General features: G+C 36.5%; 1 protein-coding gene across 13 annotated transcripts in view; it reads right to left on the bottom strand.

Annotated features, from left to right (window-relative positions):
* Window positions 1-292: 292 nt before the first annotated feature.
* RALGPS2 (Ral GEF with PH domain and SH3 binding motif 2) overlaps window positions 293-15,988 on the bottom strand; it is a 204,131-nt gene continuing 188,435 nt past the window's right edge. For all 13 annotated transcript variants that reach the window (XM_065530848.2, XM_005540098.4, XM_045393254.2 and 10 more), the window contains 2 exons: window positions 14,957-15,048; window positions 293-5,806 (listed from right to left, as the gene is read on the bottom strand). In XM_065530848.2, the coding sequence (XP_065386920.1) occupies window positions 5,777-5,806; window positions 14,957-15,048 (122 nt within the window). In that variant the 3' untranslated portion in view covers window positions 293-5,776. The remainder of the gene's footprint in view (window positions 5,807-14,956; window positions 15,049-15,988) is intronic.

The following is a 15,988-nucleotide window of genomic DNA, read 5'->3' as shown; positions in this document are numbered from 1 at the left end:
TCTTTGGGGACTACTGCTATCGTATCACATACTCAGAGTGGGAGATGTAGTTGGAAATGTTCTGCCCTTACTCTCTATTCCCCACAACCCCATTTGTCCACATGCGAGGTGGCACATTCTTTTCTTGGGCTAGAGAAGAGTAACTAAAGTTTTTTCAGAACTTTCCCTGTACCAACAATAGCCTTGCTGACTACCTTAGAAAGGGGAAAAAATCAACTTAAAGTTTATTTGCACCTTAAAAGTTAATGATAAAAATGCAAATACAGTAACAGAAACATCCTCACACAATCTATGATTTTAAGTAATTTATTTCAATAGAAATATTTCAGAAAACTGTACTTAAATTCATTTTAAGTTAGCTTATGCAGACACACTGAAGATCGCACACTCACATTTGCACATTAAAAAGAAACAAAAAGTGAGAGAGGAACCAAGCTGCACATCACTCAAGGAGGTCATAGTGCAATCGAGTGCTTCATCATTAGAGTACCTCAAGTTAATTGGGATAAAGAATAAAAATGGCTTGTGTTTTCAGATATATTATTATCACTGGGTACCTGTCCCTACAGATGTTTGATCTCCTTTAGATTATATTGTGAACCAGTTCCCCACCCCTTCCCCACACACGTGTACTTCGGTAGGATGTAAAACAATGAATTTGTCAATAATCAAGGTACAGAAACTCTTGAGAGTCTGCTGACTTATTATCAGCTGTTTCACCATAACTATTAAGTTAGTAATGACTGGACTATATATATGTGAGTAGTTCTAGTAGGTCATATCTTCAGGGGAAACAATATTTGTTATCTGGTATCTAAAGCACGGCTAATATTTATGAAGTTTCTGCTTTTCTATTAAGACAAAAAAGAGCCCAATCCCGAAACACTGTAATTATGTATTCTTTTAATCCCACCATCACTTCTGTAGTACAAATGGCCAGGGTCAAAATTCAAATTCTGCTAACAATCCTCAAGGACCAGTTAACTCTTTCACTTGGCTTGAATGACTACTTGCCTACTGTAGAACATACTAGCCCTTTAAAAAAATGTGAAAAGAACATCTTGACTCAAGTTAACATCCGGTAGCTCCAGGTCTCCCAATAATCTGAGAGAAGAAAAATATTTCCAAGCTTTGCTTTCACTGAGAAAACTAGCTTAATCTCTTAACTTTCTTTTAATTTATATAAGATATTTTTACTTTCTTGCATATTTTCAAGAAAATAATAACTGGCAGGTTAAGTGACTACTTGTTTGTTTTGAGTGTTACTTAAATGCAAAAATAAATGGAAATAAATCTCATTTCTGGCCAAAGGGATTTTTATTACAAGATTTCAGTACATTTAACAAAACTCAAGTATTTCTGGTTGTATCTTATTCTTTTAGGGCTTTTCCAAAAGGCCTTACAATTAAATGTATGCTCAAAACATCAACAACAAAATAAAACCGAACTTGGCTGAAGAGTGCTCTTCAAATTCGTTTTTAAGAGTGCTTATCTACAGGTTGACTGGGGTGGGTTTATTTTTAATCTTCTACTCTAAAAGGACAGAAGCAGGGTGGGAGCTTGTTTAAAAAGACTCAAAAACCAAGGAGGACTGAAACAATTACCTACAGAGGTTTCTGTAAAGACTTTGTTAGACTTGGGGTGAGAAAGATTAAGCTGGTGGAGAGAGGGATAGCACACACTCCTGAAATAAGAGGAGCAAGAGGGCACGTGATTATTGTCATACTTGATGCCCTAAAATTGCTCTTCAAATAATAAGGCACTGACCAAATTTTCTCCCCACTAAAACTTGAGACAAAGGTGTAATCAAATTGCTTTCAATAAGCAAAAGAGTTTTTATGCCTGGAACTCTTTCATTAGAACCCTCCAAATTGGGGGAAAAAAATGTCATTTTAGACACAAGCCATTTTTAGTGGAGCAAAATCAAAGGTACTTAAATCATTTTGAAAAGGTTCACATGGAAAGTAATTCATCATCAATGCAATAAAATAGCAATATTTGTATCTCAAAGCTTAGAAAAAACAGAATACTACTCTGGCTGCAAAATCATATATTTACTATGTTTGAAAGAAATAATACAAAAGAGAGAAAATAAAAGCAAACCCTAAAAGGTCACTAAAGAAGTCAGACCAACCTCATCACTTGCTTTGTATCATCTCATGCAACAGCAGTATTATTATTCCACCTGGACACAGTTAAACTCATCTTCATTTTCAAAAAGGGATCCAATTATTTCAAAAGCCTTTGAAGCAGAGGATTTACTTTATTAAAGATTATCTTCTGTTAGGCAACACTGGTACCCCTTGTTTGCAGAAGATGATTACGTGGTGGTTTAAAAACTGGTTGTAAAGGAATGTGCCTCAAAAAAACAGGAAGGAAATCAATACTAGATCTATTCATTTAAAAAGCCAATGGATTAAACCTGTTACTATTGATTTTCGATTAGTATGATGCCCTATAGTTTTGTTTTCAGTAGTAAAGGTATACAGCTTACAATTTAACTTCAAAAAGAAATAAAAGACTTATGCTCAAGTCATTTGGCCAAAAGATCAACAGGTTGCTCTTTGAGGGCCCCAGTTTAAGCTCATAAGGAGTCTGTAAACATGTTTTCCATTCTTTTTTCCTCCTGTACCAATAGTGCTTCCTAGGCTCCTCATAAATCTTCTAGAAGAGGAATAAAGCCACTTACACAAACTTTGCAGTTATAAACACCCTGACTTTTGATATACATTAAGAACCAATACCAACACAGTCCACATAGAAGGTAGTGCAATAGTTACCTGGCATTTTCCACACAGAAAAAATATTTGAAATTGAAGCACATGCCCAGGGAGAAAAAAATACTGAAATTCAAATTGTTTGGATCCCTTTTTGTAATGTTTACCCAAATAATATTTACATAGTGAAGAAAACAAAATAGGAAGGTGTGTTTGATCAGTTCTTGTTCAATTCTTACTGTCTGGAGGTAAAAATCATATTCTGAAAAACAGCAGAGCCTGAACAGAGTGGGCATGAGGCCAAAAACAGTGCTCTGGAAGGTCATTCTGTAGTTATTTTCACAGGCTGTATAACATGCCAATCATTATGCTTATCATAAACAGGCTTAAATTTAAATTACAACTGAATTTCTAATGAGTTCTTCTTGGCTAACGGCGAAACAAATGACCTTAATGCTGATGAACATTTTGAGCTTTTGAGTCACTTATTTACAATTGAGGGTAGGCTTAATAAGAAGATTCATCTTCCCACGAATGAACTATCTAAATATTTAATATATTTTGGTAACATATTTTCTTTGAATTATTATCAGTTATTATTTGGTGAATTATAGATAAAAAATTCACCTACACTATTTTAACTCACTTTTCTGTTCTCAATTTACTTCAAATGCTAAAATAATCTTAAAAAGCAATGCCTAATTTTTTGAATGAATAAATTTTAAAGACAGAAAAACAACAATGACTTCTTCACTGTTAAGAAATTTAGTCAGTCCGAGGCCACAAGTCTATCTACAAACTATTAACCAAATTTGAACACTATATTATTCAAAGCAAGCATCCATTAATATTTAGAGCTGAAAATATCAAACACATCTTCCAGCTTAGCTCTCTCCCTTTGGCAAAACTATGTGATGTCAGGCTCTGACTTCCAACTGCATATTTCCCCAGATATGGTTAACCTACAATATGTCTACGTTAGCTTATTTATGACAAACAAATGAAATAAAAAAAAATCCACAGGGTTCTCATTCACAATACTTTTTAAAAAAGCACATACACTGTTAAAAACACTATTTCTGAAGAGAAATAAACAAATTAAGAAATTAAAAAAAAATGCAAAACAAAAGTAAGATGTGCAAGGTCTACGTAGTAATACTGCTGGCTAAGCAGGTGGTGGCTTTCTATTACCCAACATGGGTTAAGCTTAGAGCATTAATTGAAAAATCATTCAGCAGAGGAAACTTTTGCCCTCTCCAGCCTACGTCACTAACCCCCAGAAATAATGGTATTTCTGCTATACAAGAAGCATATTTGAACTCTTAACATCTTTTCCAAACGTAAAACTAAATTAAAAAACTTAACACTCAAAAAAAGCTCTTCTCTTTTCCTTTGGATGGATTTTAAGCTATTTATTGTATAAGCAATATTTTCGATTGAAGTTTCATGGACTCAAGGGCAAAATACTTATAATAAAAAAGTATACAATTCTCTAAGAATATGAATGTGAGAAATTTTATGTGAAGCCCAAAGTAACAGATGTCTATTAGTAGATATCGGTCACAAAGCATTACCTTACTCTGGGCCACTGCTAAAATTTATTATGTCTCAAGAGTTTATAACATTCAACACATAGCCTTTGTTTGAGTGTCATTGTTCATTAAAATTCTAAGGCATCTCACCTTCAAACTTTTTTTTAAAATAATTTGACATTTACTTTAGAAATTAAATGCATTATTGCATAGAAGAGTTCTCATAAAACTGCTTGGTCAACTACTGACAAAATGTGGCTTCAAGTCAGAGACCTACTACAGTAAATTTTCAGAAAAATGTTTTGGTATGTTTATGGTAAATCACACAAGAAGTATAAAGTTTAGATACTCAAAATTTCCAGAATCTGACATTTTCACCTTTATCCCTCTTAAAATTATTCTGTATGTCTTATAACAAAATACATACGTACATCTATATGTGTTACCTTTTAAACAAATATGATCCTGTATCTCATATTGAACAAGAAGAGAAAATGAATAATAAAAAAATAACTGGCATTATGCACATTAAACACTGTAAAGAAAATATCCTGACAAAATATCAATGTGTCTTGATGATAAAAACCACCTGTGACTGGGAGAAGGGAAAATCCAATTAACTTGGGAAAAGATCTAATTATTGTAAAATCTCAGAAAATTTAGGTTGGGATTATAGTTTTTTACTTAAGCAGATCCGTGGTCCAACAATGAATTCATATAGAAAGCTAAACTTTAACCCTAGTTAGAAAAAACCATGTTTTCTGGAACCTACTTAAAAAAAAGTGTCTGGCAAATGAACACTCAGCCTTTGTACCTCCTGCAGGAAATAATGTTCCCCTTACAGTACTACATTTCAGAAGTTTAGTGTTTAAAAAATTCTCCCCTCATCCAAAACAAAACAAACACCCCCACCCAATCTCAAACAAACCCAACAACTCACATGACTAACACTTCTCATTCCTACACTCTCGCTGTGAGAAAGCCAGTGAGGCTGCAGACTACTAGAGGGAGAACAAACCTTGCAGGTGGGCTGCTGGTACAATCCCTGCTAAGTCTCTTCACCTCGGTTCAAAACCAGCTCCTGATGGAATCCGCAAGAATACGTTTTTCCTTTTTAAAGTATATCTAAAAAAGGCAATTCCCCCCTCTAAAATTATTACAAAGTTAAAAGAAATGCAAATTAGCTACGATCTATTCCAAGCACAGCACCGCCAGAAGATTCACACACACTATTTGGTGTTTCATGTTGGTTTTCCTTTCATTCTTTTAAGGCAGTGGTTTCCACAGGTCAGTTCTGAGATAAGAAGCATGGTTCATGGCAGTTTGTTCTGCAACTCCAATTTGTTCTCTGGGAATATCTCAATTCATTCCCTGAAATTAGTGCTTTTTTGGTTCAGAATTCCAAAGACTGAGACAGAGCCGCTGGGCTCTTCCTGGCACAGGATGGTTTATAGCTGGCGCTCTTTTATCAGGTCCCCATGCTCACATAGAAGCAATAGTTCACCTCTCTTTTTTTTTCTCAGGCTTCTACTCAAAAGTCATCAAGTTTGTAGGAACCTAAAAAATATAAGCATTAAAAACTGAGTTTAAAAGTTGTTTTTCAAAGGAGTATTTCTTATCTTTCCTTGTTATTTAGGCAAGCCTAAATCTTTCCACTTAAGTATCTTTTAAAAGGAACTTGATATAAGGAGCTTCAATAGTTTATGAATAATTAACATGCTAGAACATTTTCAAGAGAAACCACTGCAATGAGTTAATAGTCTTTCTAGTAAAATGACATCTATACAGGAGAAGGGGCAGAGACAGTATCTTTCTTGTCTAACACGGGGGCTCAGTATACGTTTACTGAGTGAATAAACGAATAGAGCAAGACTATGACTCTGGTAGGGTGAGATTCCATACACTTGTCATTATTTATTTTCTCATTACATATTACAAAAATTCCTAGGTGCACATTTTTAAAATCAGCAAAAATAATTTTATAACAAACATTACTAAGAATTTATTTGTAAAATCATGATGAAAGTAAGTACAGAAGAACAAAATTCCTTATTAGAGTTTCACTAGTTAAAACAAATCCTCAAAACCAGTTTTCCAAAGTTGTACTGGTAGAGGTATTCACATGTCAGTGGTCTTTTCTGTCCTTAAGACAGTTGAACAGCTCTCACACTTTAGCAACCTCTCTCTGAAACCTATTATACGCAAAAACATGAATATCTTACAAGTGGCAGCTTCTGAATAAAAAATTATGTTGGACAGTATAATCATAACTGAATTATAAATCAAATACAACACAAATGTTCAAGTGCTTAAAGTACACATTTTCAGGCCTGATTATAAAAAACTCAAATTTGGCCGGGCACGGTGGCTCACGCCTGTAATCCCAGCACTTTGGGAGGCTGAGGCAGACAGATCACTTGAGGTCAGGAGTTCAAGACCAGCCTGGCCAACATGGTGAAACCCCATCTCTATTGAAAATACAAAAATTAGCTGGGCGTGTGGCGAGTGCCTGTAATCCCACCTACTCAGGAGGCTGAGGCAGGAGAACGGCTTGAACCTGGGAGGCAGACGTTGCAGTGAACCAAGATCACATCATTGTACTCTAGGCTGTGCAACAAGAGTGAAACTCTGTCTCAAAAAAAAACAGAAAACAAAAAACAAAAAACTCATATTTAAGTAAAGTAAAGGTTCATTTCTTTTTAAGTTGCCTGAATGTGGTTTAAGGTATTTTGCATTTGAGTCAGAGTTTTCTACTAAAACTTTCACAGGTTCTACTTATAAATTTGCCACTGTTCTAATTCTTTTAAGTATAGAAACAAACATTTATACACATCTGGTTGACTTGTTCCACAGAAATACTCACTAATACAGTAAAAGAAATTGAACCTTTAAGCTGGTATATGTATATATTATCTATATTCATCTTGGAATCTGAGATTTAAAAAAAGAGAGAGTCTTAATACCCTAAATTACATTTAAAGAAAATGTATAGAAATGAAGTGAATTCTGAAAGGCTTAGTCTAGACAAAGCCAGATCTGTTTCTTTCAATCTGCCCCAGACACTAACTTGACAAGGCAAAAAAATAATTTTTGCTCTATGGCATTTCATGTTCTTTATGGAGGTTGCTAAAAATGGTACCAAATACTGCTATTAGTGTTTCATATATATTTGAAACAATAAAAATTATGAGAGAACAAAGCCCATTCCAACAATATTTAAAAAAAACGGCCTTGGGATCGGGACAAGATGGCCAACTAGACATAGCCGGGAAGAGTTTCTCCCACCAAGAGAGATCTGAGTATCTAGTAGACCAGCATACTCCAAGCCTATCTTCTGAGAGGATGCACTGAGAGTGGGTGGAGAGATGATGCAGAACCAGGGTTGAAAAGCAAAGAAGCTAGGAACCCTGCACAGGGTTATGGAGTGCTGGGACTCATTCCTGAATAGCTCCTAAGGAAGGGGTGAGTAAAGTAACTGTGGAATGGCCCACTCTCACCACAAACCGCTGGGATCCTAGTGGCAGGAGATCCCATGATCCTCCGGGATATTTGAGTTACCAGAGAGAACTGCCTGGAGAGCTGGCAGAGACAGAGCTTAGGTCTACATGGAGCACAGGGGGTATGGTGTGGGGAAAGCTGCAAAGGAACATGGCCATAGGTGCCCACCCACCAAGGCCCTTCATACTCCTCCAGGTAGCTCTGACCTTTGTTAACTATCATATTTGGAGAGAGCAGAGCTGTCTTTCCCATGAGACTAGGGTGAGTCTGAGCTGCATGTCCTGTTGTCTGCTGGCCCCTCCCAAGGTCCCTGTTCGGCCACTCCCATGAGAGCAGGCACACAGTGTAGCTTCCACTATTCTGTTGGAATGCTTTTGCAGGTGACTGTCACCACAGTGCTTTTACCAGTGGCCCCCACTAACCTACCAGAACACTTTCACTAGTGACCCCTGAGGAAGTGCTTTTGCCAGTAACCCCTGATGGAGAGGTTTTGCCAGTAGCCTGGGAGCACCTTGGTCCACCCAGTGCAGCTGGTGGTTGACCTCAAGAGGCCAGAGGAAAAAGCCAGCGGCCTGGTCCCAGCCCCTTGGGAGTTACAGCACACAGCCCAGGAGTGCCAAGCTGAACCTTGGCTCTCTGAAGGCATCCAGAAAAGAAGTCAATTGACTATACCCAACTTAGACCACAGTCGAACCCTGAAGGGAAATAAAGAACATAAGAACAAATACCACCACCCAAAAGTCAGCAACTTCAAAGGATAAAGGAACATCAGCTCTCACAGATGAGGAAGAACCAATGCAAGAACTCTAGCAACTCTAAAAACCACAGTGTCTTCTTACCTTCAGACAACTACAATAGCTTCCCAGCAATGGTTCTTAACCAGACTGAAATGACTGAAATGACAGACATAGGATTTAGAATCTGAATAGCAAGGAAACTCAGTGAGATACAGGAGCAAGTGAAACCCAATTTAAGGAAAACAGTAAAACAATCCAAGAGTTGAAAGACAACACAGCCATTTTAAGAAAGAACCAAACTGAACTGCTGGAATTAAAAAATTCACTCTAGGAATTTCTTTTTCTTTTCTTTCCTTCTTCTTTTTTTTTTTTTTTTTGAGATGGAGTCTTGCTCTGTTGCCCAGGTTGGAGTGCACTGGCATGATATCGGCTCATTGCAACCTCTGCCTCCCAGGTTCAAGCGATTCTCCTGTCTCAGCCTCCCTGGTGGCTGGGACTACAGTAGTGGCTGGGACTACAGGTGTGCACCAACGTGCCCGGTTAATTTTTTTATTTTTAGTAGAGACGGGGTTTCACCATATTGGCCAGGCTGGTCCCGAACTCCTGACCTCAAGTGATCTGCCTGCCTCAGCCTCCCAAAGTGCTAGGATTACAGGCGAGAGCCACAGCGCCCAGCCTAGGAATTTCATAATACAATTGGAAGCATTAACAACAGAATAGACCAAACCAAGGAAAGAATCTCAGAACTCGAAGAGTACTCCTTCAAATTAACAGAGACCACAATAAAGAAAAAAGTTTTAAAAATAAGCAAAATCTTTGATAAATAGGGGATTATGTAAAGAGACTAAACCTATGACTCACTGGTGTTACTGCAAGAAAAGGAGAGAGAGTAAGCAACCTGGAAAACGTATTTGAGGAAACAGTCCACAAAAATTATCCCAATCTTGCTACAGAAGTTGATGTGCAAACTCAAGAAATTCATAGACTCCCCACAAGATACTATACAAGATGACCATCCCTAAAACACTTAATCATCAGATTCTCCAAGGTCAATGCAAAAGAAAAAAATCTTAAATGGAGCTTGAGAAAAGGGGCAGTAAAGGGAACCGCATCAGGTTAACAGTGGACCTTTCAGTAGAAACCTTACAAGCCAGAAGAGGCTGGGGACCTATTTTTAAGCATCCTTAAAGAAAAGAAATTCCAACCAAAAATTTCATATCCCACCAAACTAAGCTTCATATGTGAAGGAGATAGAAAATCCTTTTCAGACAAGCAAAGACTAAGGAATTCACTATCATCAGACTTGCCTTACAAGAGGTCCTTTAAGGAGTGCTACTTGTGGAAATGAAAGAAAAATAACTGCCACCACAAAAACACACTTAAGCATATAGTCCACTGACACTATAAAGCAACTATACAATGAAGTCTACATAACAAGCAGCTAACAACATGATGACAGGATTAAATCCTCACACATCAATAGTAACCTTGAATGTAAATGGGCTAAAAAGGCAAAGTGGCAAGCTGGACAAAGAAGCAAGACCCAACTGTCTGTTTTCTTCAAGAGAACCATCTCACATGTAACAACATACAGAGGCTCAAAGTAAAGGTATGGAGAAAGACTTATCAAGCAATGGAAAACAAAAAAGAACAAGGGTTGCTAGTCCTATATTAGATAAAACAGATTATAAACTAACAATGGTCAAAAAGGACAAAGAAGGGCATTACATAATGACGAAGGGTTCAATTCATCTAGAAGACTAAACTATGCTAAAGATATATGTACCCAACATTGGAGCATCTAGATTTAGAAAACAAGTTCTTAGAGACCTACTTAGATAACTACACAATGGAAGACTTCAACACCCCACTGATAGTGTCAGGCAGATCACCGAGGCAGAAAACTAACAAAAATGTTCTGGACTTAAGCTCAATATTTAACAAACTAGATCCAATAGACATCTACAGAATACTTCATTCAACAACACAAGAATATACATTCTTCTCATTGGCACAAGACACATTCTCTAAGATTAACCACATGCTTAGCCATAAAACAAGTGCCAACATAGTCAAAAAAATCGAAATCATACCAACCATACCCTCACACTACAGTACAATAAAACTACAAATCAATACCAAGAAGGTTTCTTAAAACCATAGAATTATATGGTACTTAACTTTCTTCCAAATGACTTTTGGGTAAAGAATGAAATTATGAGAGAAATCAAAAAACGATTTAAAACTAAGGAAAACAGAGACACAACATACCAGACTTAATACCTATGTCAAGAAGTTAGAAAGAGCTCAAATTAACAACCTAACATCACACCTGGAGGAACCAGAAAAACAAAAGGAAACCAACCCCACAGCTAGCAGAAAAAAAGAACCAAAATCAGAGCAGAAGTGAATGAAATTGAGATGCAAAAATGCATACGAAAGAGCAATGAAACCAAAAGTTGGTTCTTTAAAAGAAAAAACAAGATCGATAGACTGGTAGCAAGATTAACAAAGAAAGTAAGAGAAAAGATCCAAATAATCACAATCAGAAATTACAAAGGCGACATACAATTGACTCCACAGAAATACAAAAAATCCTCAGACTAACACTTATATGCACACAAACTAGAAAACCTAAAAGAAATGGATAAATTCCTGGAAACACACAACCTCTGAAGATTGAATGAGGAAGAAACTGAATCCCTAAAAAGACCAATAATGAGTTCCAAAACTGAATCAGTAATAAACAACCTACCAACCCAAAAAAGCCTTGGACTAGACAGATTTCACAGTTGAATTCTACTAGATGTACAAAAAAGAGGTAGTACCAATCCTACTGAAAACATTCTGAAAAATCGAGAAAGAAAAGACTCCTCCCTAACTCATTCCATGAAGCCAACATCATTCTGATACCAAAAACTAGCAGAGACACAATGAAAAAAATAGAACTGCAGGTCAATATACTTGAAGAACACAGACACAAAAATCCTCAACAAAATATTAGCAAGCTGAATCCAGTAGCATATCAGAAAGTTAATTCACCACAATCAAGTAGACTTTACTCCTGAGATGCAAGGTTGGTTCCCAGATGCAAATCAATAAATGTGATTCACCACATAAACAGAATTAAAAATAGAAAACCATATGATCATCTCAAAAGACGCAAAAAAGGCTTCTGATAAAATTCAACACCCTTTCATGTTAAAAGCCCTCAACAAATTAGGCACTGAAAGAACATATCTCAAAATAGTAAAAGTCATCTATGGCAAACCCACAGCAACATCATTCTGAACGGGCAAAAGCTGGAAGAATTCCCTTATAGAACTGGAACAAGGATGCCCACTTTCACCACTCCTATTCAACCTAGTACTTACTGGAGGTCCCAGCCAGAGCAATCAGACAAGAGAAATAAAAGGCGTTCAAATAGAAAGAGGAAGTCAAACCATCTCTCTTCAGACTATATGATGTTATATCTAGAAAACCCCAGTCTCTGCCCCCAAAGCTCCTAGATCTGATGAACAACTTCAGCAAACTCTCAGTATACAAAATCAATGTACAAAAATCAAGAGCATTTCTATACACCAGTAACATTCAAACTGAGAGCCAAATCAAGAACACAATTCCATTTACAATAGCCACAAAAAGAAAAAAGTACCTAGGGATACAGCTAATCAAGGAGGTGAAAGATCTCTACTATGAGAATTACAAAACATTGCTCAAAGTAATCAGAGATGACACAAACAAAGGGAAAAGTATTCCATGCTCATGGATTGGAAGAATCAATACTGTTAAATGTCCATATTGTCCAAAGCAATCTACAGATTCAATGCTATTCCTATTAAACTACCAACGACATTCTTCAAAGAATTAGAAAAAAACATTCTAAAATTCATATGGAACAACGACAACAACAAAAACAAACAAACAAAACAAAACAAAACAAAACAAAAAAAGGCCCAAATAGCCAAAGCAATTCTAAGTAAAAAGAACAAAGCTGGAGGCATTATACTACCTGATTTCAAACTATACTACAAGGCTACAGTAACCAAAAAATAGCATGGTACTGGTACAAAAACAGATACCAATGGAACAGGATAGAATCAATGGAACAGGATAGAGAGACCAGAAATAATGCCTCACACCTACCACCATCTGATCTTTGACAAAGCTGACAAAAACAAGCAATGGTGAAAAGACTCCCTATTCAACATACTGCTGGGATAACTGGATAGCCATATACAGAAGATTAAAACTGGATCCCTTCTTTATACTGTACATAAAAATCAACTCAAAATGGATTAAAGACTTAGATGCAAAACCTAAAACTATAAAAACCCTGAAAGATAACCTAGGACACACCATTCTGGACACAGGCCCTGGCAAAGATTTCATGATGAAGACTCCAAAAGCAGTTGCAACAAAAACAAACCCTGACAAACAGGACCTAATTAGCGAGCTTCTGCACAGCAAAAGAAACTATCAGCAGAATAAACCAACATTCCTAGAGAAGGGGAGAAAATATTTTCAAACTATGTATCTGAAAAAGGTCTAATATCTAGAATCTATAAGGAACTTAAACAAATTTACAGGCAAAAGACAACTCCATTAAAAAGTGGGCAAAGGACATGAACAGACACTTCTCAAGAGAAGAAATACACATGGCCAACAAGCATTTGAAAAATGCCCAATATCACTAATTGCCAGAGAAATGCAAATTAAAACTGCAATGAGATACCATCTCACACCACTCAGAATAGCTAAGTCAAAAAATAACAGATGTTGGCAAGGTTGCAGAGAAAAGGGAATGCTTATACACTTGGTAGGAATGTAAGTTCAGCCACCGTGGAAAGCAGTTTGGACATTTCTCAAAGATCTTAAAACAACTACCATTCAACCCAGCAATTCCATTACTGAGCATATACTCAAAGGAAAATAAATTGTTCTACCAAAAAGACACATGTATGTTCATCCCAGCAGTACACACTATATAGTAAAGACATGGAATCAACTTAGGTGCCCATCAACAGTGGATTGGATAAAGAAATTGTGGTACATATATGCTATGGAGTACTACACAGTGATTTTTAAAAAACAGTGAAATCATGTCCTTGGCAGCAACATGAATGCAGTTGGAGGCCACTAAGTGAAATAATGCAGGAACAGAAAACCAAATACTGCATGTTCTCACTTATAAGTGGGAGCTAAATACACCTAGACACAAAGATGGGAACAATCGACGCTGAGCATTACCAGAGCGGGGAGGGTGGGAGAGGGGTGACGGTTGAAAAACCAGTGGGTACCCTGCTCGCTACCTGGGTGATGGGATCATTTATACACCAAACCTCAGTGACACGCAGTATACCCATGTAACAAACTTGCACAAGTACCCTCTGAACCCAAAAGTCAAAAAACAAACAAAAAGAATGGATTTAAAGGATGAAGAAAGTTTGAATCCACCATTTTTTATTTGTGTGACCCATGTAGGTCATTTTGTATGGCGGAGCCTTAGTTTAAATGATCAAGAAAAGGTAATAACTTACATCTTGATATGACACGGTGAAAAATACTTCTGTAAGCTTTCTAAGCTGATATAGTGCATCATATTCAGTATTACTTACTGATAAAGCTAACTATGTACTTCTGTATTACCAATATGCTAAGTCAATGATTTTCAAATATATTTAACAAACAACTGGTTCCACAAGTCTACATAAATTTCTGTAAATGCGGCTATGTTTTTTATGTCTGCTCTACCAATCTGTGGTTCAACTTTAACTGTGCAACAAGGTTTGGGGAAAACAACACAATGGATTCCTGCTCTTCTGCAGCTGAAAGCCTTTCAATTAGACCATTTTTGTTTCAGTAAAATAAAAGCAAATAAAATCCAAATGGTTTTTGGTTTCACTACCACCACAGAAACCCACATCAATTTGTCAACAGATCAAATAAAGATGAATTTGAATAATTTTTATTAATTTAATATGCCATCTAATTTTTATCCTTTAGAGAACTATACTCTTGACTACTATACTGCCTACCTTTCTCTGCTTTGAACACACCTTAAGCTTGTTCCAGTTTCAGGCTCCCTGTACTTGCTCTTCCCTTAAACAGTACTCTGCTCTCCTCTTCTTATAGCTCATTCCTTCTTGTGGTTCATGTCAGTACCATCTCCTCAGGGAGATTTTTATGTTATCAAAAGTTGTCTGTACTCCCATTGCTCTGCATCACATACTTCTATTTTGTTTTCTTTATATAGTTCTGACTGTTTGATATTTTGTTACTTGTTTGATGATTATTGTCTAGCTCCTCACTAAAATGTAGACCTTCATGTCTTATTAACTGTAGTCAACAAGAATAAAATCACCACCATTCTCCTAGTTAACTCAGAACTAGTTTGTTTATTTCTCTTGGAACTCTTTTACATATATTCCCAAATTATGGACTATTCTGAGAATTAAGGAGAAATGCTTACCTGTTGTTTGTTACTTTGGCAGGCTGCACTCAAATGCTTAAACCATAGCATTGCATTCATTCTATTGCCAGCTTGAAACTTGTATGAATTTCCTAAAATTATCCAAAACAAGGGGGAAATAATAAAAATGTAAGGACAATGACACATAATACTTATGCCAGATATTAATGAACAAATTAAACATGACTAGAGTTTTCAGTTTTAGAATTCTATTCACTTAACACCTCCATTTTATTGTATTTCCTATTTTTATTGTATTTCCAATACAATAAAGAATTCTTGATGCAACACATTTACATGCTATCATATATTCAGAAAGTCACTTTTGCTGCTTATGAATTAGAAGAAATAATTTTGTCTCCTTAAATGTTCTTAAGAATAAAATACACCTAAATAAAATAACTGTGTGGCATCTCAAATCTGTGTGGATAAGACTGCAGAATATTGGTTCTGAATACTTACTACTTAGATATCTAAATAATAGATTTTTTTTTTTTTTTTTTTTTTTTTTTTTTTGTGATGGAGTCTCGCTCTGTCACCCAGGCTGAGTACAGTGGCGTGATCTCAGCTCACTGCAACCTCTGCCTCCCAGTTTTAAGAGATTCTTGTGCCTCAGCCTCCCAAGAAGCTGGGATTACAGGTGTGCACCACGATGCCTAGCGAAGTTTTCTGTATTTTTAGTAGAGACGGAGTTTCACCATGTTGGCCAGGCTGGTCTTGAATTCTTGACTTCAAGTGATCTGCCTGCCTTGGCCTCCCAAAGTGCTGGGATTTACAGGCATGAGTCCTCACACCCACATCCGGCCTAAATATTAGTAGATGTTAAGTTTTAACATGCCAAAATGCTTCAACATGTTTAACACTTAAACACTCGCTATTTAGTATAATTAAGGATTAGTCATATAACATTGATAGACTATGCTTTTAGTCTTTAGTTATAAGACATTTGTCAAGGTTATTACAGATTTCCAGTTCTGCTGAGGGCCCTTGGGGAAAGTCTACGAGGCAACTTTTTCTCTTTTAAGAAATTAG

This window comes from Macaca fascicularis, chromosome 1, assembly GCF_037993035.2.
Source record: "Macaca fascicularis isolate 582-1 chromosome 1, T2T-MFA8v1.1".
Taxonomy (NCBI): Eukaryota; Metazoa; Chordata; class Mammalia; order Primates; family Cercopithecidae; genus Macaca; species Macaca fascicularis.
This window is presented reverse-complemented; position numbering and strand designations above follow the sequence as displayed.